The sequence below is a fragment of the Ipomoea triloba genome, chromosome 13, assembly GCF_003576645.1.
Source record: "Ipomoea triloba cultivar NCNSP0323 chromosome 13, ASM357664v1".
In the NCBI taxonomy this organism is placed as follows: domain Eukaryota; kingdom Viridiplantae; phylum Streptophyta; class Magnoliopsida; order Solanales; family Convolvulaceae; genus Ipomoea; species Ipomoea triloba.
This window is the reverse complement of record NC_044928.1, coordinates 19214643-19241616: the sequence shown is the minus strand read 5'-3', so window position 1 is coordinate 19241616 and position 26974 is coordinate 19214643. Positions and strand designations below refer to the sequence as shown.

Here is a 26974-nt window from a genome sequence, read left to right as displayed (position 1 = left end):
CCAATTAAATGCAATATGACCTAATTTTCTTTACTTTATTCCAAATAAGGTGATTGTTGCAAACATTAATCAAAGTAAAGAAAATTAAGGTTATATTGAACACAATTTATACATTCTAGTGGACAAATAAGGTTAAATATGGGGATTAAATATGATCAAATATGCACTTATCATGCACTGTGCCCAAAAGTGCCACACAGCTGACACTTTGGTTGCCACGCAGAACCCTTGCCATTGCCACGTCCTCTGCCTCCATGTTGCTGCTGCCAATTGGAACCACCACCCGACTGCCCACCGCCACGCTGCTGCAAGCTGCCACGGCGGTGATGACCTGATCGACCAACCCCGCCACGACCGCGCTGCTGCCACCCTCGCTAAACAGCAAACGCCGCTGGCGCATGATTCACAGTAGCATAGTCATCGCCGGCGATAAACTCCTGCGCCCCAAGGAGGTCCGAAAGCTCTGCCAGCGTCACTGGTCGGCCACGAACTGCCAGCGACGCCGTGACTGCCTTGAATTCCGACCGGAGACCATGAAAAACATACAAATTTTGTTCCTCAAGAGAAGCGACCCGGTCGGCGAGGGAAAGATCTTCAACCAACAGACGAGCGCGGGCAATGTAGTCGGCAGTGGATGCATCTCCTTGCCGGAGAGATTGCAACTGGCCGAGAAGGTTGAGTTGGCAAGAATGTGAAACAGAGGCCAATGACAGCTCAATAACATCCCATACTTCCCTTAAAGTTCGGCAACCAACTGCAAGAGACATAACTACCTCGGATAGTGTTGAAACCAACATGGATAACAATGATTGATTACAACGAACCCAAATAGCGTACTCAGGATTGGGCTGGGGGGTAGCACCTACAGCCGCCGGCAGAAACGCACTCGGACATGGAAACGAACCATTAACAAATTGAGCAAATCATGACCACGCAGGAATGGAACCACTTGGGTACGCCAGAACAAGAAATTACGGTGGGTAAGCTTGATGCTAATGAAGTGGTGAGCCGTAAAGAGGGTGGTTACGGTAGACGAAACCATAGAACCAACAACCACATCTGAGACGGTCCGTTCAGATGAATTAACAGAATTGGCAGTCTCAGCCATGTGACCGAAACCCTAGCGAATGATACCAGATAAGAGCAATAATATTGTATTAGAATTGCTCAAACAACATTGGTATATAGTATAAGTATATATACAGGAGGAGAGTCATAGTCTGAATAGGAAAATAACTTATAACATGACTCAACTACATAGAGTCCTAATACTTGTCACCACTATTTAATTTGTAATTGTATACAAATATATCAACAACTTTAGATTTAATGATCAATTTGGTCCCTTGACTATAGTGAAATTACCGAATTGGTTTTGAACTATTATCCTTATCAAATTAATCCATCGACTTTGAAAATCATATCTAATTTCTTCTTCCCATCAATTTGAGCCATAGGATGATAGTCAATCTGAATCGTTGGATGATAACGGAGGACAAAATTGTGTAAGATTTTCAATGTTGAGGACTTAATTTGGTAAGGATGATAGTCGATGACTAAATCGGTAATTTCGATATAGTCAAGGGACTAAATCGATCATTAACTCTATTATATAAGCAACTATTTATATATATGTAGGTCCAGCATGAGGCGCGAATGAGCTTCCAGGTGAAAAATGCATATAAACCTAAACCATTGATTTAGTTAATATCAACGACTGTAAAAATAAAATAATTTCTACACAGGCGAGAAGAAGCATGATAGCTCAGGCGTGAAGTAATCAAATCCTTTGATTTGTATGCATGGTATTTTTCTTTTAATCTGTATGCATTATGTTATTTGGTGTTGTTTGCAATATGTTCTATGGTGTTTTATTATTTTGTTCAAATCCTCAAAGACACAACAATATGCACTCTAAGGTACAACATTGTGCACTCGTATGCACAACAATGTGCACCCAAAGACACAACAATGTGCACTCTAAAGCACAACAATGTGCACCCTAAGGCACAAAATAATGTGTACTTGAAAGCTAAAAAATGTCACTTAAAGGCCAAAATTATGCACTTGAAGACACAAAGATGTTCAAAAATACCAAATTGTGCACTTGTCTAAAATTGTGCACTCGAAGGCACAAAATTGTGCACTTAAAGCACAAAAATGTGCACTCGAAGGTTAAAAGTGTGCACTAAAAGCACTAAAATGTGCACTCAAAGGGAGAAACTATACACCCGAATAAGGAAAAATGTGCACTCGAAGAAGGAAAATAATACCCCCAAAGACAAAACAATATAAATTTACACAAAATACCATAATGTCACCGCATAATTTTTTTTTTTTTTATAAAAATTCTTCAGTATGGATGGTTGATCTAGACTAGATTAACAAATGAGATTTACCCTTTTTTTTTTTTACCTAAGCAACCCTATATATACCCTCACATGATCTCTCTCTCTCTCTCTCTCTCTCTCTCTCTCTCTCACGCATGCGCGCACACACACAAGGTTTGGTTCCCGTGTAGACAAGACTTCTCGTGCGTCGGTGTGGTAATGAACCACTAGTTATGCATAAATGCATCACAAAGTGTTTGAAAATGCACCATTATGTGTAGTGCACTTTTGTGGTGTGTGGTACATTTTGTGGTGCATTTGTATATTTCATTTTTGTGCTTTTCTGAATACTGTGTGGTGCATTTATGCATACCTAATGGTGCAATCCGCACGAGAAGCACTATCCGCATTTGAATTAGTGTGTATATATACACACACACACACATGTATGTATGTATGTATGTATGTATGTTTTGCGCTCCCATGAAAACACCCCTACTACATAAAAACTATGGACAAATCTTAGCAATATAAAATAAGTGATCAATGACTATGATTAAAAGTCAACATCCTAAATTCATGTGCATAATCAGCAACAAAAAGTTCCCATAAATATCAATTAATGGGCAAATCAATGCAAAAAAAATTCTAAACTTCTGTTAAAATAGATAAAGAAACAATAGAATAAGAGTTTTTGTATTATTAAATTATTTTATTTAAATAATAAATAATTGTTACTATTTTTAAATATAAGAAAATCTAATTGCTTTGTTAATGTTCAATGCTTTAAATTAACGAGACAAACACGTGGAGCAGACAATAGTAGAATGGAATGTTGTGTTATGCTATGACAACTGTGTGCACTCATGCACAACATCATGTGCACACAGACCACACATCACACGTATACATTACACTGTGCAAACTCTAAAATTGGAATGACTACACATTCACATTGAAATGCACACATACACATCATGGACCACCACAAGCAAATGGGCACGCATATGTATTATTGTGCACACACGCCAAGTTTACAATGCACACACACATCACATGAACACAAAGTGCACACTAGGCCATGACAATGTGCACACATACGACAAAACCCACTAGCGAGGACCGATAGTGCAAATGCACACTAGTACATTGCTGTGAAAACTACACATAGATTGATAAGAAATATTGACAATATTATACTCAAATGATAGACAAATAAAAAACGCAAAAATGAATTTGAGTCCAAGATTGAATAAACGAAAAGTGGAAGAAAAAAATTCAAAGCGAGAATGAGAAAGAATTCCACATGAAGAAGGAGAGTAAATCAACAAAGAAATATAAATTTACCATAAATTTTTTTCCTAAAGTCATATATAACAACCATATAAAATAATATACATATTTAAAACAAGCGTAAAAATTCCCAATTACCCCTTTGAAAGTTACAAAAATTAAATCTATAAAATCATAGCCACACATACCCTCTAAATGGAGAGTCGTAATTTGTCCATAATTTTTATGTGGGGTGTTCTCAAACTTTACATATGAACGTAAAAGTCATCTCTGGGCTTAAATTGTGCTAGCCATTTAATGCCCAAACTTACCCATCAAAACAAATAATTTGTTAATCACATTAATAAATCAATTTAAATAAATGATAGCTTATTACCATTCTTTTTATCTCTTTGCATTGCCAGTTGATTTTATGACTTTTGGGTAGTCAAAGCTAATCAACATAACTATTAAAATGACGAGTATATGATATATATAGAAAGTATTTAGAGAGAGTAAATACGTTGTATTATTGAGAATTGCTTGTGAATAGTGTAAAATTTCTTCCCCACTCCCTATGTATAGAGAGAGTCTATTTATACATATTTGAGGCTATAAGCCTACGAGAAATAGAAACCCTAGACTGCCTCACATTGGGAGTCGTTGTTATATTATGACTAATAAGCCCAATCCTTATTACATTATGAATACTAAACTCAATCCTTATTAAACTCCTAAGTTACTCTGTACTGGGTATCCTTCTTGGGCTTTCTTGATCCAGTTACTTTTTTGGGCCGGTCCATGTGGTCTAGGTCATTTGGTGGACTAGTTTGACCGGTCAGCCCAGTATACCATGCATCCATCATCAATTCTCCACTTTCTTGAGATATATATATATAAGCATGTGTGTAAGGTGTATTTTTGGTATTATAATAGAAAAGCTATTTTCGAGAGCATGTGATCAATAGCTAATGCCAGACCCCCTTTAGGAATGACTATCCCCCGCAAAAAGAATAACTTATTCCCAAAACCGCTATTCTTAGAACAAAAAAAAAATTCAAAACAAACAATAGAATAAATCTATTCCTAGGAACGTAACGTTATTCTATTTCTAATAATCTATGAACCAAACATGTTGTAAGAGTGAATGATTATGAAAATTGTAAGGACCAAAATTGAATGCTAATCGAGCCCTAATAAATAAACAAACCCAATTATTTATTATATTAATTGTGACAAAATTACAATGTCCCAATAAATAAAAGTTGGCTTGTAAGACATACATTCCATTGGTGTTGCATTGCCGTTATCATTACTCTCTCTTTTGGAATTTGGGAATCAAGATATCTGAATATTATTTTATCCTTCAAATAGATATGCTAAGAGAGATGACTTCGATTTCCATTGCTTGAAATAAACTAGGGTTGGCACACTACTTTTGTACTGGAGATGAAGGACATGATGAAGTAGAAAGCATTTGAGGAAAATCATACGAAGAAGTACTATAAAAAGTTTCAGCTGCTGGGAATCGAGGGAAAGACGAAAATGCCATTTGTAAAACGGAGAAAAGTATTGATTCTAGCTAAAATTGACATGAGATGTCCATGGGAAGGATCAATTTTGTTTTTTAAAAAACATAATCATCTACTTATTTTTTCCTGCAATAGGTAAAATTTTCTTGTCTTAAAATTCACACATTTCAATCCAACAGGATAGTGTATGGATAAATTACGATGACTCACCAAGTTGCGACTATTATGACTCAATTATGTATCTTTATCCACAATCTATTATTCCCAAACTCACTGAGCTGCTCGTATTTTGTAAATTTTGAAAGTGAAGGATCACATTTGAAGGTTAAAATAATTAAAAGACTGAAAATTTTGTGGGCAAGTAAATATGAAAAATACTACGTGGATTTCATTCTTTACTCCCAACATGTACGAGTAAATTACAAAAATGGTTTCTTAACTATATCAATTTGACTTATTTAGTCGTTCCATTTTAAAACTATCTAATTAAGTCCTTTAACTTTATTTTCTTTAACCAATTTGGTCCTCAATCCTCATATCGTCAAATATGAGGACCAAATTGGTTAAATAAATGATAGTAAAATGGTTCACTAGTGATGTGACCGTTACATTCAGGAAAAATATGTTGTCTCATGCGTCGGATGACTAAATTGGTTAAATAAATGATAGTCAAATGACTAAATCAGATCGTTTTTAACACAAAAACCAAATCAATCAAATTGATATAATCAAACGACTTTTTTGATAATTTACTCCAACATTTACTCATACTCAAATCTTGATGTAAACATTTTTAATAGGACCTACATAAAAAAATTAATTTATCAATATGCATGACATCAAGTAGTAAAATTGGAAGAGTAAGTATTGAGAGTACATGTTAAGTAGCTTGTAACTTAATATATCTCTGTTTCTCACCTCAAATAAAAGGTCATATATTTAAACTTTCGTAAGAGTATTAATTCTTTCCTTTTTTGTGATTCAATAAGTTGAAAGTATATACATGATAATAGAATTTACTGCCTTGTTGGAAACTGATGCACGGTCAACTCAATCCTCACCCTTGATTTCCACAACATTTTCCTCGTAGTGAGAGTTATTAGGATTTACAAAATTAGGCGAGATGGGAAGTTAACCAGGTAACGTACAAGTGTACAACCCTTCTATAATAAGTGCTAGAAAGAAGTCCAAGGTGGCAGGATACTTAAAAAATAAAAATAAAAAACGAAATCGCCGACTTTGTCTCAGTTAATATCCTTGGCGGTAATATTATCACACTTATGAGCGTGTGTGTTCGTGGAACCCGCGTCGCATTATCCCCTCACTTTCCTTTCCTTCCTTTCAATATATGATATATCCCCCTCGGCCTCACCCCCAATTTCTTTGCAAACCAAACACTCCCACCATAGCCGCCTTTAAACACTCATCTCTCCCCCTTTCTCTCTCTCTCCGTAAAACCTCTCTCCTTTACTCTTTCTTTCCCTGTTTATGGAATGACGGACTACCGGCTGCCGGCGATGAATATGTGGGCCCCCTCGGCCGACGCCTCCGATGACAACGCTTCCATGATGGAGGCCTTCATTTCCTCCGATCACCCCCCGGTTTTCTGGGCCCCACCCACTTCCATGGCTCCTCCTCCTCATCATCATAATCATAACCATAACTCCTCCTCCTCTTCCGCCGCTTCATCGGTGGTCCTTAATCAGGAGACGCTCCAGCAGCGTCTCCAAACCCTGATCGACGGCGCCCGGGAGACCTGGACCTACGCGATTTTCTGGCAGGCCTCCGTCGTGGATTTCGCCGCGCCGTCGTTGTTGGGGTGGGGCGATGGGTACTATAAAGGGGAGGAGGATAAAGGGAAGCGGAATAGACCCGCGTCGTCCCCGGCCGAACAGGCCCACCGGAAGAAGGTTCTCCGGGAGCTCAATTCCCTCATCTCCGGCCCCGCCTCCACCGACGAATCCGTCGACGAAGAAGTCACCGATACTGAGTGGTTCTTCCTGGTCTCCATGACCCACTCCTTCATCAACGGGTCGGGTCTCCCGGGTCAGGCGTTTTGCAGCTCCAGCCCGATATGGATCGCCGGGCAGGATAAGCTCTCGTCGTCGCCCTGCGAGCGCGCCCGCCAAGCGCAGACCTTCGGGCTCCGGACCATGGTCTGTATCCCGTCCGCAAACGGCGTCGTTGAGCTCGGATCCACTGAGTTGATTCTCCAGAGCTTTGATTTGATGAACAAGGTTAGGGTTTTGTTTAATTTCAATAATCCCGATATGGGTTCGATCTCGGGCTCCGTCTCGTGGGCCGCCCCGCCGGAGAACGACCCGTCGGCGCTCTGGCTCACTGAGCCGACGTCGTCTTCCGGTGTCGATGTGAAAGAATCCGTGAACACCTCAGTTCAAGAGAATTCAATTCCGTCCAGTAGCGTAAAGGAAATTGTGTTCCGAAACGAGAATCCAAGTACTGGTAATAATCACCATGATTCTCAACAATCACAAGGGTATTTCACCCGGGAATTGAATTTCTCCGAGTTTGGATTTGATGGAGGTAATAACAATAATCTTAGAAATGGAAATGGAAATGGGAATTCGTCTAATTCTTGCAAGCCCGAGGCTGGGGAAATCTTGAACTTTGGGGAGAGTGGTACTAAAAGAAATGGAAATGGGAATTCTTGTCAATTTCCTGGTGGAGATGAGAGCAAAAGCAAGAAAAGATCAGCAACGTTAAAGGCGAGCAACGAAGAAGGAATGCTCTCTTTTGGCTCTGGAATGGGCTCTGGAATGGTGAAATCCTCCATGGGAATTGGGGATTCTTCTGATCATTCCGATCTCGAGGCATCGGTGGTGAAGGAGGCCGACAGCCGGGCCGTGGAAGCCCTGGCACCGGCCGAGAAACGGCCAAGAAAGCGGGGGAGGAAGCCAGCAAACGGGCGAGAGGAGCCATTGAACCATGTAGAAGCAGAGAGGCAGAGGAGGGAGAAGTTGAACCAAAGGTTCTATGCCTTAAGGGCAGTAGTCCCAAATGTGTCCAAGATGGACAAAGCTTCCCTTCTCGGGGACGCCATTGCCTACATAAACGAGCTGAAATCAAAGCTCGAAACCTCAGAATCCTACATAGACGACCTGAAGGTCCAAGCCCAATCCTTGAAGAAAGAATTGTCCACCAAAGAGCCCCGCCATGACCGCCATCCCGACCCCAAGAAACCTACCCCCCACAAGATCCCGGACATGGATGTGGACGTGAAAGTCATGGGCTGGGACGCCATGATTCGAATACAATGCAGCAAAAAGAACCACCCCGCAGCTCGCCTAATGGTCGCTCTCATGGAGTTGGACCTAGATGTCACCCATGCCAGTGTTTCTGTGGTGAATGATTTGATGATCCAACAAGCCGCCGTGAAGATGGGAACCCGGTTTTACAACCAAGATCAGCTTCGGGTAGCATTGACATCCAAACTCGCAGAAACTCTATGAAATGAAGATCAATTTTTAGGCTCTGTATTGTGAGCTAACTCTATATATATAAATATTTTTTTTCCAATCAGACTCGGTTGAAAGTAGTAGTTCCAGTCCAGAGTTTGATAGCTGAGGAAATGCTAATAAGCTATGCAGCTTTCAACCTCTTAGTTTTGGTTTTATACTATCAGTTCTTAGTTGTATATAATCCCGAAACTTGATTGTAACATGTCGGGGCTTTTAATCTGTGTAATTAGACAGAATCTGCTTTGCTTTCATCTTTTGTCTCTCAGGTTTGCACTTCTGTACTCGTTGTTCTTCAGATAAACGCAGGGTGCATATTGGTTGCGGATGAATTCCAATCTTTATGAAGGAAGATGTATTGTGATACTATTTGTTTCAGCATCTAATATATAAACATAAACTTGCAGTCTAACTATCAGTTTAGACTTTTAATAATCCGAATTTGTCACAAGAGATCAACAATTGAGTCTCACCAGCTGCAGTGTGAAAGCAATTGAGAAAATGAAGAGGTACCTTGTGCATAATGAGCAAATAAGCAAAAGCTTTATCCCTCTACAAACTGTGGGGGCGTTTGGGACTGGTGATTTCATATTTTGTCAGAAGTTTAGACTTTTAATGAGATGAAACACATGTTTCAATTTTGCATCAGAGTCAATCCCAAGCGATTAGACTTTTAATTGAGATGAAACAAATGCTTCAATTCCATTTTCTATCAACACTAAAAAAAAATTGTAAGTTTAAAATTCATTCTCTAAACTTGAATACTTATCATATTGCTGCACCATAGAGTGTTGATCACAAGTGGTTTTTGTCAGAGATGCTCTAAAATCAAAAGGAAAGAAATAGATATTTTGTTAGGAATTGGGATAAATATGAGGAAAGAAGAATTTAGGGAGAAAAAAGGGAGTTTGGTGAAGAGGATGTTCACTTTTGATAAATATATATCAAACTTGATTTTATATTATTATATTTCTAACTTCTAAACATGGCGTGAGTCACATTTCTAAATTTTTAATTATAATAAAGTTGCGTCCCCACTTGAGATTTTGTATTATATTTTTAGGACATGGCGTGAGTCACGTTTTTATCACATCAGGCGTAGGCGTTCATTGAATGTGCCCTTCTTATTTTTCACGCCTCCCTTGCTCTAAATTGTTGACCACAAATATTCTAATTAGGAATAAAGTTAATTATCAAAATAGTCCTTTGATTATAGTGAAATTATTTATTTTGTCTTTGATTATTTTTTTATCAATTAAGTCCTTTAATTTTAATTTTTTAAAAAAATTAATTTGACCCTTTATTTATTTTGTCAATAAATATTTTTAAGTCGGAACCAAAATAATAACTTTGTTATAGTCAAGGGATCATTTTGATCATCACATGTACCATTTTCTTTGAAAAGTTAATTACTGAAATGATCCCTTAACTATAGCGAAATTATTAATTTAGTCATGAGTTAACGGATGTCTAATGGCAAAACAAATGGAGGATCAAATTGGATAAGATTTTTAAAGTTAAGAGACTTAATTAATCAAAAAAATAATCAATAACTAAATTGGTAATTTCGCTATAGTTAAAGGGCCCTTTCGATAATCCAACTCTTAGAAATATTTTAAATCCAGTGTGAAAGATGGAATACTATTTGATCTGGAATTGACAAATCCAATCCAAATGCAACTAATCTGAAATTCACAACTTTTTTTATTTAAATATATATATTCCGTAATGAGAAAAAGAAAGATTCGATAAGCTTTTTGCTATTTATAGCGCATCCAAATTGTGCCTCCATTCCCTATTACAAATTTTCCATTTTCAATTAATTTTCTTTATTTTAAATGAGAGATACATTTTCAACTTTTTGGGTATAAATGTTGAAAAAAATTAGTAAAAGTGAAATTTGAGTAGGTATTTTGAAGCAGTCGTTATACGGTGGATCATGGTCAGCCAAAGGTGGAAGCATCAACATAGTCAGTCAAGAAAACATACATCAATAACTTACTAAACAAAATAATGCATTAAAAGTTAAAATTGAACAAAGAGCAAGACTGCAAGTCAAATGTATACCATAAATCCAGCACGGCAGTCAGCTTGGTTGAAGTTGTTTTTTACCAAAATTTCAGAAGTGGGACATCAGTTGGCTCAACTCATCTAAGCGCAGTAGCATTTCAATAATACAAAGTTGCCAAACCACTTAGAGGTTAAACATCAGACAACTTGTGGAGTACTAGCAACACCATAACAGATAAACATAAACAAAAGGGAAATAAATACATTACAGTAATTTATGGCAACATTGATGGTAGAGTAGATGCAGCTCCAGTGAGAAACTCTACAAAACATAATAAGGAAATAAATAATTAAGAAACTAAGTAAAAAACAAAAAAGAAGAATTATGAATAAGAAAAAAGGAAATAAAGAATTACCCTTCTCTAATTTTTCAACTTCATTTACGTCCTCCTCAATTGAGATTGACTGATTTGGTAACCTCAACCAATCTTGTGAACAAAGTAGGGCTTCCACTATTCTAGAAGTTAAGGAACTCCTAAATGCATCAAGCACCCTTCCACTTTGTACTAAATGCACTTTCAGAGGTAACTGTGGATATTGGAACTGCAAGCACATTTCTAGCCATTTAGGAGAGAATAAGAAATCTTTCACTATTGACCTTCCACCACCTTAAAACATCAAAACCAGCAGATTCATAATCCTCCACAATCTTTTCACTCAAGTAAACTTGTAGCTCAGTCTGTTTATTGCTTCCATGACCACTCTCCATTCTCTGTTTTTTCAATTGACTCTTCAACCTTGATTGATGCCTACCAATTGTAGGATTTGTAGCCTCAGACTGGACATATTGAGTAGAGGGTTCTGACTGGGTAGAACTGACAAATTAAAGCATATAGTTGCATTGTCTTTATACAACTCAATCATTACAGCTTGGACCTTGGAAAAACAAGTTTTGGCTTTCACTTCTCCATACAACTAGATAAATTGATATGACATGTACTCCTTCTTGTCTTTGGGGTCCGGAATATTGGCAAAAAAAAATTACAAAATTCATTTTTTCTGGATCCCCCAATATTTCTCAAACTTGTTTTTCATTTGTGTCCCCATTGCCTATTAAATATAGAAAGCATATAAAAAATAATTACAAGTTAAAACAGAATCAAGCACAAAGCAAATCAAATTAAAAGTGTTTACCTTTCCAATCCCAGCCTAAACTGTAACCATATCTTCCAGCATGCAACTCATATAAGAGATCTTAGAGAAGAATGAGTTAGATGTGAAATAAAGAAAACCAGATATTCTCACTGTCATCTCATAAATTTTTTTCAGAAGCTTCACTAAGCTTTCCACAGAACACCAACCCAGAAAAGAAGGAACAGAATCACCCAAATCAGCATAAAAAGAGGAATCATTTTGGTCATATGCTTCAAACACCATTTGATATTGAATTGGATTGTTAAGCATAGTGTAGGTGTTGTTCCACCTTATAGGGACATCAAGCTGTAAAGCTGATTTAGCTTCCACCCCAATGAGATCAGTAAGATCCCTAAACTTTTTAAACCTAGCAGGTGAGTTCCTAACCCATCTCACTGCATCCCTAACATTTTTCACTAACACATGCAAACCTCAAACTATCTTGGACCACTAAGTTTAGGATATGGGCTATGCACCTCATGTGCATATATTGCACCCTAACAAAAGAAGAACCCCAAGATAACAACCTGCTCTTAAAAACCTCCAAAGTTGTATCATTAGAAGAAGCATTGTCCACTGTAACAGTGAATACATTTTTAATCCCCCACTCTAATAGACAACTCTATATGACTTTTGCAATAAACTCCCATACTCCCCCCCCCCCTCCCTATGAGAAGAAACAATGACAAAGGAAATTATTTTTTTTTCTAAAGCTGTCATTGGTAATCAATAAAATGTGCAGTAATGCACATATAATTAATCCTCTGGATAAAAGTCCATGTATCTGTGGTTAACTGACCCTTTGGGTGCCCACCCTAAACAACTTCTTAAGGTACAACCTCTCTCATCAAGGAATATTTGGTAAATGTCCCTAGAAATTGTCCACCTATAAGGGATCTGAAACCTAGGACAAGCAACAAGAATAAACCTCTTAAACCCCTAGCCCTCAACAAACCTAAAAGGGAGCTCATATATGATTGTCATCTCACACAAGACCCTCCTAATGGCATTTGATTAAAGACTCATGTCCCCAAAATCCCCTTAGGAGCCTCTATTCCAGAAGTGAAAACAGTATTGAATGTGAGTAGAGACTGCCTTGTATCCTTTGAATGAGGATTTTTAAGGCAACCCAACATATGATTTCTCAAAAATGATTTGCCATGTTTTTTAGATTCACATGCAAAAGAGTTTTGCACAGTAAAGGCACTTGCCTTTAATCACTTTACCCTCAGAATCTAGGATCTTTTCAAAGTGATCCTAGACTTTGGATCTAGACTCAATTTCCTTCCCTTTTCTTAGTAGCAGGAATAGTAGGAGTGATCATAAGCTGTTGAGTCAATGCCTTGGGTTTGTACTCCTTGTTCATATACTATTGAGGTTAGAAGAGGTCCAGTTCCACGGATACTTTGATTGATCTCCATTTATAAGCATCGGCAATTGGGCATTAGAGTTACAGTATAACAGATTAACAGTAAAAGGCTTCCACCACATACACATTACACATTTACTTCCACAATAAGGATTTAGGAAGACATGAATTCATGTATTTACATAATTCATCATCTTATGGTAATGCCCAAAAATTAGGGCTCAACAGTCAATATATAATATATTTACATATACATACACATTTACTTCCATAATCAGGAATTCATGTATTTTAGAATTCATCATCGTATGGAAATGCCCACAAATTAGGGCTCAACAGTCAACATATATAACATATTACATACACATTTACTTACATAATCAGGAATTCATCATCTTATAGAAATGCCAACAAATTAAGGTTTCCACCACATTATTCAACAGTTCAACGTTAGAAATCATCATTCATATGGAAATGTCCAAAAATTAGGGCTCAACAGTCAACAATCAACATAAACTTACAAACATATATCAGTACTCAATAGGCTTCCACCACCACCATATATTTACAACTTACAATAATATACAAAATTTAAGGGTCCTCTAAACATAAACTTACAAACATATATTAGAATTTATACAATTTCATCACGCATATGGAAAACCCTAAAAATTAGGACTTACTTACAAGTTAGGGTTCATGCAACAATGCAACATCATAGAATCAATACATTAGGAAGTAAGAACCCTAAAAGAACACACAGGCAAAAGCACAAACATATAAAAAATATTTCAGATTTACTTGTTTTCTCAAAATTTTCCTTTGATAACTAGGGCTTCAAGCCTTCAAATATTAATTTCGGGCTAGGGGCTTCCAACAGCGATAGCTGCGAATAGCGGAAGTTCAAAACGGCAATAGCTAACAACGACATCTTTGCGAGGCTTCTACTATAGTCCAGACTAGAGACCACAATGACGTCGATTCCCGTCGAAGACTCGAGGGGGAGTTCGGGAGGGATAAGTTTTGAATAGAGACGAAGAGAGAGATTGAGAACTTAGAAGAAGAATAAGAGGATTAGAGAATAGAGAGTAGAGACGAAGAGAGGAGAGAAGTGAGAATGTGAAAGAACTCAGAGAATTGGAAAAGAGAGAGAGAAGGAGTGACTGTGTAAATGATTGAATTGAGAAACCCTAGCCGATGAATTATTTAAATACAAATCCCAAACAACGCCGCCATATCCTAACCCTACCCGAATTAATTAAACATGTTATAAATGACAGAGCGGTTCGAATTTTTGAGATCGGGTTTGGATATGCGGGCCTTCCGTTTGGCGATGATAAGTTCGGGTTAGATGGGTAAATCGAGTAGGACGGGTTTTGCACATGCCTAATCTCGTTGCAAGTTCCGTTGCAAAGTGTGTAACGAATAATTTCCCTATCAATTTTCATTGGAAATCAAATACTATTTTATTTTAGTAGCATATAAATAAATATATTACTAATAAATATTAAAATGTCACAAACCATTAGAATTGGTAATAAAATATTCAAAGATTCAAATATATATTTAGTCAATAAATTAAAATATTCAAATACATAATACTTAGTTGCCAAATGCCTTGTGGTCAAGCAGCATAGCTGTGGCCTTTCTAAGTGAGAGGTCACAGGTTCAATCCCTAGTGGGAGCGTTGGCTCGTGTATATTTTGAAGCTACCATCTTCTGTAGATTAAAAGGTTTACTACCATTCCCAATTTCATTCTTTACAATTCCCCTTGAGCCAGCTCCTATGTTTCTGGAAGCATCGGTGGATCCGGACCATTAAACCCAGTGGGTTTACACCAAAACAAAAAATAAAGAAATCAATACCCATAAGACTAATAAATTTTAAGTGGCTATTTGCTCATTCTTAAACTAGCATATGAAAATGATGTTCATACTGTTTTGAATTAAGGAAAAAGAATAATGAATTGCAGAATGTTGAATCTGCATGTTATTTTGTCTGTTCACCAAATTCTTTAAGAATCCAATTATAGGATCAATTGATCTACATCACGTACTATTGGGAAGCTGCCATTGCAGAATGGTTGGAATCCAGGCAAACTCACCAGGTTTTATATATGCCACAGTTGCTCAACACAGTACAATTGCTTTCATAGAAATGCACGTTTCTGTTTTTAGTATCATATCATAGTGCAAAATCCAAGAAGGCAGAAACCAAAATTTCCCTTTAATCTCGTTTTTTCCATTATGCAGATATAGTGTACCCTTTAAACTGTCCTTGTGTTATTATCTATGCAACCCTCTGCTAAAATTGAAAAAAAATAAAATAAAAATCACAAAAATAAATTGATCTAAGCATAAAGCAGGCAGAGCCTACTGATTCTTGTCCTTCAATAGGTTGAGAAAGTAGTTATGAACAGCTGCATTGTAATCGAGTCAGTAGTATTTAAAAAGCAGGCAGAGCTAAAGTTGACACCAAAAAATTAAAACACAAAAATATTATATTATAAATATAAAACACTACGAATGTTACAGTAAGGGGTGTACTCATCGTGATTTTTTAACATGATGAAAACATGGAATGCACAAACCAAATAACATATTTTGGGCCTAAAATGAATCTTTCGGCTTCTATTATGAGCAAACCATTTAGGACCATCACAGAATGCCCTTCTTAGTCCATTCTCTTGGCAAATTTGTAGACTATGAATGCAATATACATTTTAAATATGATAAAAGTACATTATTTGATAATATACAAAAAAAATCATGTAGTTTTGAATATTATACTTCAATTGTTATGCCATGCACCCGGGTCTATGTTCACAATTTCATCACTCTATATTCATAATTTCAGAACCACATGTTCACAATTTCATAACTCTTTATAAATTTATGTTTACAATTTCATAATTTCATGTTCACACTTCCATAGCTCTACGTTCACAATTTCAGAACTCTATGTTCATAATTTCAAAACTCTATGTTCAACAATATCAAAACTCTATGTTCAGTAGTATAACATAATTTTTGAATCTATATAACAAAAATGTGAATATAGAGTTCAAAAGTTGTGAATATTGAGTAATGTAATTTTGTATATTGAGATCTAAAATTGTGAATATAAAGTTTTAAAATTGTGAACATAGATCCAGGTTCACCTTGCAAGGTGAACTCAGATCCATAGCATAATTTGCCAATATATTTTTAGTATATTAAAAATGTACTTTTTGTTTTAAAAAAATAAAAATGTACTTTCTATTTGATTCATACAAATGCTTGGACTAGGATCCATGGAATAATGATTGCATTCACCTGTACAATTTTAATTGGACTTGCTTCTTATCGTGTTTTATGCATAAAGGTTTCCAAATGTCGTCGAAAAAGCCCATTTTATTTTCTCTCAACAAAAAAAAACCCATTTCATTTTGTTGATACCGAAATAAATAGAATGCCTGCTTTTCTTCTTTCAAGGCTTCATTTATGGGTATTGAAGTTCAAACTAGTAATCCCTCAATTCCATTTTATGTGTCTGATTTGGTTAATAAGATTTTATTGAAATTATTTTTAATTCAATTTTTTATAATATTAAGTTTAATATTAGTATACAAAATTTATTTATTTAGAAGCTACACTAATCTTTTCAAAAAAAAAAAAAAACAACACTAAGAGTACTATTAAATACAAAAAAATAAATTAAAAAAAAATAAAAAGATACTAAATAAAATAAACAAAGAAAAAATAGTTGCTTTGACCAATGAATAATAATTATGACAGATAAAATGAGACAGATGGAGTAATATTTTATTGAAAATCACAACGGTGGTTACTTTATATATGATGGAACCACGGTAAACAACCTTTACCAATAGTTTTTGTGTGGACCGTGGTCCACACTACAATCTAAATATGACGTTTCACGAAAAAAAATAAAATTCACGAGACCAACTGTAACATACATTTTATAACTCTCAATGTACATTATTTTAACACAAACTTTTCACAAAAAAAAAACGCATATAATATATTATCTTACCTTAGAAGTTTCATTATTCTAAACACATAATGTACATTATTCTAAGACATAAAATATATTATTCTAACACAAAATGTACATTATTCTAACACATAAATTACATTATTCTAACTCATAAAGTACCATGGACCAGGGTTCATAGTGCACTGTGGACCCTAGTGCATGTGTATATGTATTTTGTTGTGAGTTTTTGTATCTTGTATTATGAAATTATGAACCTTAATTTATAAATTCTATACCTGAAACAATTTAGTAATTATGTCTTATGTTATAAATTTATGTGTCTTGTATTGTGAAATTATGTGCCTATGAACACATATTACGTACTTAAATCAGACAGATTCGAAAAACTAAGTAAATATATAAACATACGACTAGGATACAACACAAATGTATTTTGTAATTTAATTGATTTAGTGTAAAGAAATTGGTGTTCATAAGAAGAGTTAAACTCCTAACATCATAATTGAATTCAATTGTTATACGATGGGTCAGGGTTCACGTTACAATATGGATCTTGGTCCAATGATATTTAAATTATGTATTTGCAGGTAACATATTATGTACCTTCAATTAATAAATCATGTGCCTATTATAATTAACCGATTATGTATGTACAATTAATAAATTATGTACCTATTACAATTAGCGTATTATATACTTACAATAATATATTATGTACCTTCAATTAATAATTATGTATCTATTCATCAAATGCTAAAAAGGTTAATTGGTCGTTCTTACTTTTGTTTTCTTGATGGTTATTCACGTTATGTTCAAATTGCACTAGCTCTGGAAGATCAAGAAAAGACATCTTTGCATGTCCATTTGGTAAGTTTTGTGTATCGACGCATGTGATTTGCCCTTTGCAATCATTTGGGTACTTTATATAGGTGTATAATTAACATATTTTCGAGAGGTCTTTTATAATTCATTTTAATAATTTTATAATGAAAGGAACCACCATTTTAGGCGATGCCTATAGAACAAGCCAATTTTGATTTAATTGTATAATTTTACATTATTTAGAGATCTATTTAAAGTTTTTTTTTAATTAGATGACTTAATTGTATTTTTGCGTGCAGTTTAGTGAACATATAATTATGAATGTTATTAAACATGATGCATTGGTTGACGTTATTCACAATATATTATAAAATGATATGGAGTATTATTTTAGACCAAGCTCACATTGATTCATGATATAATTTTGCTCTCATGGTTTAAGCATGCAACAAAGAAAGGAATGATTGATCCCAGAGTCACTAATTCTTCGTAGGAAATGACACATTCACACCAAAAAAATTAAATACAAAACTATTATATTATAAATAACATAACACTTATTAAACAAAGGGGTGGTGGCGCAGTTGGCTAGCGCGTAGGTCTCATAGCATTTGAGTCATCTTGAGGTCGAGAGTTCGAGCCTCTCTCACCCCATTTTACCCCAAACTGCGCCTTGCTTGGTCATGTACTTGGGTTGATCAATTAGTTAATACCCAATATAGTCATGGATTTAGTTCTAAGTGACTTTTTGTACTCTATTTAGTCATCGACTTTAATGATTTTACCCACTTTTTTACCCCAAACTGCGCCTTGCTTGGTCATGTACTTGGGTTGATCAATTAGTTAATACCCAATATAGTCCTGGATTTAGTCCTAAGTGACTTTTTGTACTCTATTTAGTCCTCGACTTTAATGATTTTACCCACTTTAGTCCTTTGTTAAGAATTCTGTTTGTTGGGTGTTAATACCAAGGTTAACATGGTAATTTCATTTCTATTTTTTTTTATCAAATTAATTATTAATTATATATCATAATTTCTCTTCCTTTTCTCCGTCTTCTTCTGTCGCAGATACAATTCCCCCCTCCCCCTCACCCTTCTCAGTCTTCTGCCGATACAATTCTTCCTCCCTTCCTCAAACCCAATAAACACACAGCAAACTCACCGGAAGCGAATATAAAGCAAACTCACCAGAAACAAACACAAGGCAAAGCACTCCAACGATTATTGAACCTGTTACCCATTGTTGGCACTGGGAGCAAAAGCCGAACGGGAAGCAACACACCATGGGGGATTCAAGACGAAGAATTGGATACAAATGCATGCCAAAATACGTTACCCACAAAAAATTCTTGTTAGTAGTTTTTTTTTCTTTTTCTTTTTTTAATGTGGACCTAACTCATTTCTTACTGGTTGTTAGATCAAACATGTTTTAATGTGGATTTAACTCATGGGGGATTCAAATCTGTTTAAATTATGAAGGTGTTTGTGCATTGGATGCAAATATATATATTTTTTAAGGAAGTGTATTGTTTGTTTAGAAATTTAGCTATCTGTCAATGTGTCTACAATATGTTTTTACGGCCTGAGGAAGCGAATGAGGGAACTATATCAACTATGCAGAAGAAGGAGAAAAATTAGGACATATAATTAATAATTAATTTGATAAAAAATAAAATATAAATAAATTTACCATGTTAACCTTGTTATTAACACCCAACAAACAGAATTCTTAACAGAGGACTAAAGTGGGTAAAACCATTAAAGTCGAGGACTAAATAGAGTACAAAAAGTCACTTAGGACTAAATTGAGTAAAACCACTATAGTCGAGGACTATATTGGGTATTAACTCTTATTTTAACACATTGAATATGGAATCCACAAACCAAATAACATATTTTGGGCCCAAAATGAATCTTTCCGTTTCTATTAGGAGCAAAACATTTCGGACCATCACAGAACGCAAATTATATCATGGACTGCGCATCAAAACGACGTCGTTTCGATTAATGAAAATAGACGGATGAATTCGCGCCACTCACTTTCAGTTCATATACACTGCAGTTACATTTCAACACAACTGCAGTTACATTTCAACACAACTACAGTTACATTTTGATATAACTACAGTTTCATTCGATAATATAAAAACACAAATGTGAAACTGTTATTCAGTATCAGTTCATATACACTGGAGTTACATTTCAACACAACTACAGTTACATTTCGATATAACTACAGTTTCATTCGATAATATCAAAACAAATCTAAGGCAGTATCTTTTGAGATGAACTGTAATGTCAATTACGGGCTCCGTCTCTGCCACTTACTGAAACGACGTCGTTTTGGGACCACGGTCCACAATGCATTCTGGACCGCGGTCCACGATATAAGAACTGATCACAGAATGCCCTTTTCTTAGTCCATTCTCTTGTACAATTCTAAATGGACTTGCTTCTTATATCTTTTATGCACAAACGTTTTCAAATGTCGTTGAAAAAGCGCATTTATCAACAAAAAAATTTAAATATCGTTAAATACAAGAACATTTCGGTCTTTAGTTATTGATGTTTTTTTTAAAAAATAAACATAAAAAATATAGCGGCTCAACATACTTTGTATAAAAAAGATTGAAATGTCTTTGTATTTAACGATATTTCAACGATTTTGTTGAAGGAGGACTAAAAATGGTCATGTCACAACAATACTAGAACCAAATGAGGATGTTCTAATAAAAAATGACTAAAAGTGGATTGTCACCTATAAATCTAGGACAAAAAATGAAATTAACTCTTCATTTTGCTGATACCGAAATAACTGTGAATGCTTTTCTTCAATCAATATTAGACCTAACAATTATGGACACGACCCATTAACACTATTAACCATGTCACATTTATATTATTATGTTATATTGTTGTATTAGTAATGACTTGTATTTTAGTCAATAGTCAGTACCTATAGCCTAGGAGAGTTTAGTGCTAACTCTCATATAGGTACTGCATCTCTGTTATTCAGTTATTGTATTGGAAAACCTACGTTCATCTGGTATCAGCTAGGGTTAGATCCTCCTCTCTACACCCTCCCTAACCGTAGCGTTAATTCCTTTTCTTTTTCCCGATGACAACACCAGCCGATGAGGGTGCGATCACCCCCTCTCTCGCCGCTGCATCCCCGCCACCGACACCCACAATTTCCACGGCCAATCACCATGTCTCAATTAAACTGACCGCACGAAACTATATATATTGGCGTACGCAGATCATGCCGTTTCTCCAAAGCCAAGGGCTGATCGGCTACTTGGACGGTACAGTGCCGTGCCCGTCTCCGACGATCTCTTCCGCTGTGGCGTCGTCGACTGCTGCTCCGCCACCTCCGGTTCCGAATCCGGCGTATATATCATGGGTGCAGCAGGATCAAGCAATCTTATCGCTCATCGTCTCCTCCCTGACCAGTGAGGTCATGTACTTGGCCGTCGGCAAGGAGACATCGCGTGCGGTCTGGGAATCCATTACCGCCGCGCTTGCTTCGCAATCCCACACCAGGTGTCTAAGTCTCTTAGGTCAGTTTCAGATGCTCCGGCAAGGCAATTCTACGCCGGTGGAGTATCTCGGCCAAGCGCAGATGCTTGTGGAGACGTTGTCGTTGGCTGGCCGACCCCTTACACCCGACGAACAGATATTGTACGTCCTCCGGGGATTGCGGCCGGAATTCTGAGCCATGGCGAGCACGCTAACGGAAGCTGCGACGCCAATGAACCTTCCTCAATTGGCTGATCATCTCCAAGCACAGGAGTTCCTCCATGTAGAAGATTTTGGTGGTGCGGATCCGTCGTTGCCGCAAAACTCACCCGCAGCGTTTTACGCTGGTCGTGGCAGAACTGGATCCGGAGCCGGTGGGCGTCACTCCGGTGGTCGTGGTGGACGTCACTGGCGTGGTCGCGGCTCGGGGGCTCCTGGTCGTGGTGGTCGAAATACGCCGCGCTGTCAAATTTGTCGCTCACACGGTCATACGGGCGTCACCTGCTTCCGCCGTTATGATGAAAGGCCGGCGCAGCAAGCTAACGCGGCGTACTCTGGCGATGCGGCAAATCCATCGGCGGTGGACTCCTGGTACTCGGATACGGGGGCAACAACCCATGCCACGCCGGATGCTAATATGATGGATCACTCTGAGCCCTATACTGGAACTAATGTTCTGAAAGTGGGCAATAGTTCAGGTTTAGACATCACTAGTGTGGGTCGCACGGTTATTCCCTCTAAATCGCACCCTTTAAAAATGACTAATATTCTTCATGTCCCGAACTTGTCTCTTTCGTTACTCTCTGTTTATAAATTCACTAATGAAAATGATGTTTATTTTGAATTTCATAAAAACTTCTTTCTTGTGAAGGACTGCACAACACAGGCGGTACTTCTTAAAGGTTTCACCTCGGGCGATCTATACCAACTGTTACTCCCTCACAGTCACAAAGCCTTTTTTTCCGCCCGGGCCTCGTCCAAAATTTGGCATCAGCGTTTGGGTCACCCGCATAGTCAAGTCCTGCAGCGTGTTCCGAAACACTGCCCAGTTACAACTCCAAAAGTCAGTTCGTTAGATGTTTGCTCGTCACTTGTCATTTCACATTCGGGTTTTAGGTATTTTGTTCTTTTCGTAGACAACTATTCTCAGTATACCTGGTTTTATCCACTCCGTGTAAAGTCTGACATTTATAAAATCTTTACTTTATTTCAGGCGATGGTAGAATGTCGGTTTTCACGTTCTATCAAAGCCATACAGTCTGATTTAGGAGGGGAGTATCGTCGTTTACATACCATTTTTGAATCCTTAGGAATTACACATCGTCAATCATGTGCTTATACGCACGAGCAAAATGGGAGGGTAGAACGTCGTAATCGCCACATTGTGGAAACTAGACTATCTTTACTAGCACAAAGTTCAACTCCACTTAAATATTGGGACTACGCTTTCAAGTCTGCAACGTTTCTAATCAACTGTTTACCCTCGTCAGCTATAAACTTCAAAACCCCTCACTTTCAGATATATAACTCTCACCCACCTTACACCTTATTTCATGTCTTCGGTTGTCGTTGTTACCCTTATCTCCGTCCCTATAACCGGCACAAAATAGAATATTGTTCTGCACCTTGTGTTTTCCTAGGTTACCTGGTCACCTATAGGGGATACCGTTGCATGGACCTTAACACTAGTAAAGTCTACACTTGTCGCCATGTCCGCTTTGCTGAAAACATTTTTCCGTTTCAGGAAACTTTGCAGGAAAGTGTGCCTCCTGAATCTGCAGAATCACCCTAGGCAACTGCTCCGGTTCGTACTAATGCTTCTTCTATTCCACAGACGTTACCTCCGGATTCTGTCTCATCCAGGCTACAGGCTGACTCCTCTCGGACTCAGATTGATTCACATTCATCATCGACGTCAGGAACCCATGTCACCGTCAGCAAGGGTAAACAGGTTACAACAGGAGGTCATGCTATGCGTACACGCAAGAAGACTCGGGGTACAGGAGAATAGTTTTATGCTCTGCACACGACTACTGACCCAACCTGCTACACACAGGCGGTCAAACATACCATTGGAGGGATGCGATGGATCAAGAATTTAATGCCTTGCTACATAACAACACATGGAAACTAGTACCTGCAACTCCGCTTATGAATATAATTGGCTGTAAATGGGTATACCGCACCAAACGCAAAGCAGATGGTACTATTGACAAATATAAAGCACGGCTTGTGGCAAAAGGCTTTAACCAGGTTGCAGGGAGGATTTTTTTGACACATTTAGCCCCGTGGTAAAACCGACAACAGTCAGACTTCTGTTCTCGTTAGCTATCACTCATTCATGGGTTCTCCGACAGTTAGACGTTCATACTGCCTTTTTAAATGGTCATCTCCCAAAGACTGTTTATATGAAACAACCACCCGGGTATGAGGACCCGCTGCATCCTGGACATGTTTGTCACCTACAGCGTTCTTTGTATGGCTTGAAGCAAGCTCCGCGTGCGTGGTTCAAACGGCTACATGACTTCCTAATTTCTGAAGGCTTTGCATCCTCCAAGACCGATGTCTCCTTATTTTACTTCACATCAGGAGATTCTCGGGTCTATCTACTTGTCTATGTTGATGATATCATCATGATGGGTAACAATGCAGCCTTGGTTTATTCTCTCTTACTCCGTCTCTCTAGCACTTTTAAGATCCGGGATCTGGGCACACCAGGATTCTTTCTCGGAATAGAGACTCTGGCATTTAATAGTGGTTTTCTGTTGTCACAGAAGCGGTATATGCAAGATATTCTCGTTCGGGCCGGTATAACAGACTGCAAGCCTTTAGTCACGCCCGCATCTGTCTCTCAGTCATCTTCGCCTTCTCTTGAGCCCTTTGATAATCCTACGCAGTATCGTCGTGTTGTGGGTGCCTTATAGTAAATCGCCCCTGTCAGTATATGCATTCGCCCACAGCAAAACACTGGGGTTTTCTCAAGCGGGTTTTGCGATATGTTAAGGGAATGCTGGACATAGGCCTTCAGGTTAGTCCGTCGTCATACTCCACCTTACATGGTTACTCGGATTCTGACTAGGCTGGCTGTCCGATTGACAGAAAATCGACTAGTGGCTATGCAGTGTTCTATGGCTCTAATTTAATTTCATGGGTTTCCACGAAGCAGCGCACTGTGGCTCGGTCATCTACTGAAGCTGAGTACAAGGGCTTAGCAGATGTTGCTGCTGAAGTTACGTGGGTTGTCTCTTTACTCCGAGAGTTGCGGTTACACTCTGGTCAGCCTGCTACCTTGTGGTGTGATAACTTAGGTGCTACTTACATGGCCGCTAATCCAGTTTTCCACGCCAGAACTAAACATGTTGAAGTTTATTATCACTTTGTTCGAGAAAAAGTCGCTTCAGGAGAATTCACGGTCAGTTTTGTGTCAACTCAGGATCAACTTGCCGATATCTTCACCAAACCATTGCCTGCTCAGCGCTTTCAGACTCTTCGTACCAAGCTCAATGTCGTTTCCTCACAACCTTGTGCTTGAGGGGGCGTATTAACCATGTCACATTTATATTATTATGTTATATTGTTGTATTAGTAATGGCTTGTATTTTAGTCAATAGTCAGTACCTATAGCCTAGGAGAGTTTAGTGCTAACTCTCATATAGGTACTGCATCTCTGTTATTCAGTTATTGTATTGGAAAACCTACGTTCATCAACACGACATGAAGCCGGACACGAAAATAATGGGTTAATGTTTAATTTTAATGTGTCCCAGTCGTTAACGGGTTGACCCGTTAAGGATCCGTTATGTTTCGTATCTTAACGGGTCAACATGTTAAACCTATAAAGAACACGTTTAACCCGTTAATATTATCGTGTTATCCCGTTTACACAAACATGTTTATAACCTGCAAAAAATCATTGTCATTTAGGTAAGAACAATTGTCATGAATGGGATTACAAAATATATAATGAACATGACTACAGATGAATTTACTACATTAGGCCAAGATCCTATACCAATTATTGATGTTCAACAATATGAAATTTGAATTTTTATTTTGTTCAATTTATTCCAAAAACTAGTATGAACTTTTTTTTTAAACGAATAATATGGACTTCTTTAATTATGATTTTTGGATGTTATTTTATCATTTTATGAATGTCATAAATGGAATATTTTTTAGTTTATTTGATAAATTGAATTGTAGGTTTTATTTCTTTTTAGTATATTAGTAGGTTTAACGGGTTTCGTGTCATCGTTAGGGGTGTTCATTCGGTTAACCGAACCGAACTACCAAAACCGAATTAACCGAACTTGTCAAACCCTTTAACCGTTCACCGAACCGAAGTTTCTACTTCCGAATTAACCGAACCGAATTTTTTTTCGGTTAATCGGTCGGTTAACCGATTAACCGAAATTTTTAAACAAATTTGAAAATTCTTCAAATTATAAATTAAATTACCATTACATTATAAATAAAATTAAAATCACTATTACATTACCATTACAAATTATAAATAAAATTTCAATATTTGATGTGAATCTTCGTAGAGGTTTTAATGCTTTATTCCAAAATTACACCTGCACTGCTATAGCTTTCTTCGTCCGCCATTGAAGAATCACCAAGCTCTTTCTCATCTCGTATCTTCTCTTCACCTCTCAACTCTAAAGACTGAAGTTATTGGGTTATTAAAATAAATAAATAAATAAAACAAACTTATTCACCGTGGAGTTCGTCTAGACTAGAGTGGTGACCGGTGCCGCGGTGGAGAACTCTAGCCGCATTAAATCCATTAGTTCAACGGTGGCCTACTGGCTTGGATTAACGTCGCAGACGCCAGAGAAAATGGTGGTGCCGTGGCGGATTGGCGATGGCCTCGACTCCTCGTGGACGGAGAAGATGACCGTCCGCTGGTGGAGACTGCTGGACAGTGAGAGAGAGTCGAGAGACAGAGTGCGAGAGGGAGGGCAACTGGCTGAGCAGACTGCAAACGGTGGATGGTCGCCTGGTCGGTGGTGGAGCGCCAAGAAGATGCTGAGGATGGAGTATGGTGAGGAGTGAGGTGGAGCAGGTTCGTAGATGAAGGCTGGGATGAAGACGAAATGCTAAGGAAGTGAAATGGAGAATGAGAGAGACAGGGGCGGCTAAAGAAGTGAGGAAGGAACTAGGGTTTCAGATATGATCAGTGATCACATATTTACATTATATATATATATATATATATATATATATATATAAAACATTTCGGTTAACCGCGTTTTCGAACCGAATTAACCGTTAACCAAAAATTTCAAATTCCTTTAACCGTTCACCGAACCGAAAAAGTTCGGTTCGGTTATGGTTAACCGAATTTAGTCAGTTCGGTCGGTTAATTACGGTTAACCGAAATTTTGCACACCCCTACATATCGTGTCAACACGATCTGAAATTTGTTAACAAAACTTGTCTATT

The 26974-nt window shown here is 37.4% G+C and overlaps 1 protein-coding gene across 1 annotated transcript; it reads left to right on the top strand.

Moving 5' to 3' along the window:
* Positions 1-6476: 6476 nt before the first annotated feature.
* LOC116002067 (transcription factor MYC2-like) lies at positions 6477-8976 on the top strand. Its single transcript, XM_031242073.1, has one exon. The coding sequence runs from the start codon at positions 6628-6630 to the stop codon at positions 8602-8604; it is 1977 nt and encodes a 658-aa protein (XP_031097933.1). The 5' UTR covers positions 6477-6627; the 3' UTR covers positions 8605-8976.
* Positions 8977-26974: the final 17998 nt, after the last annotated feature.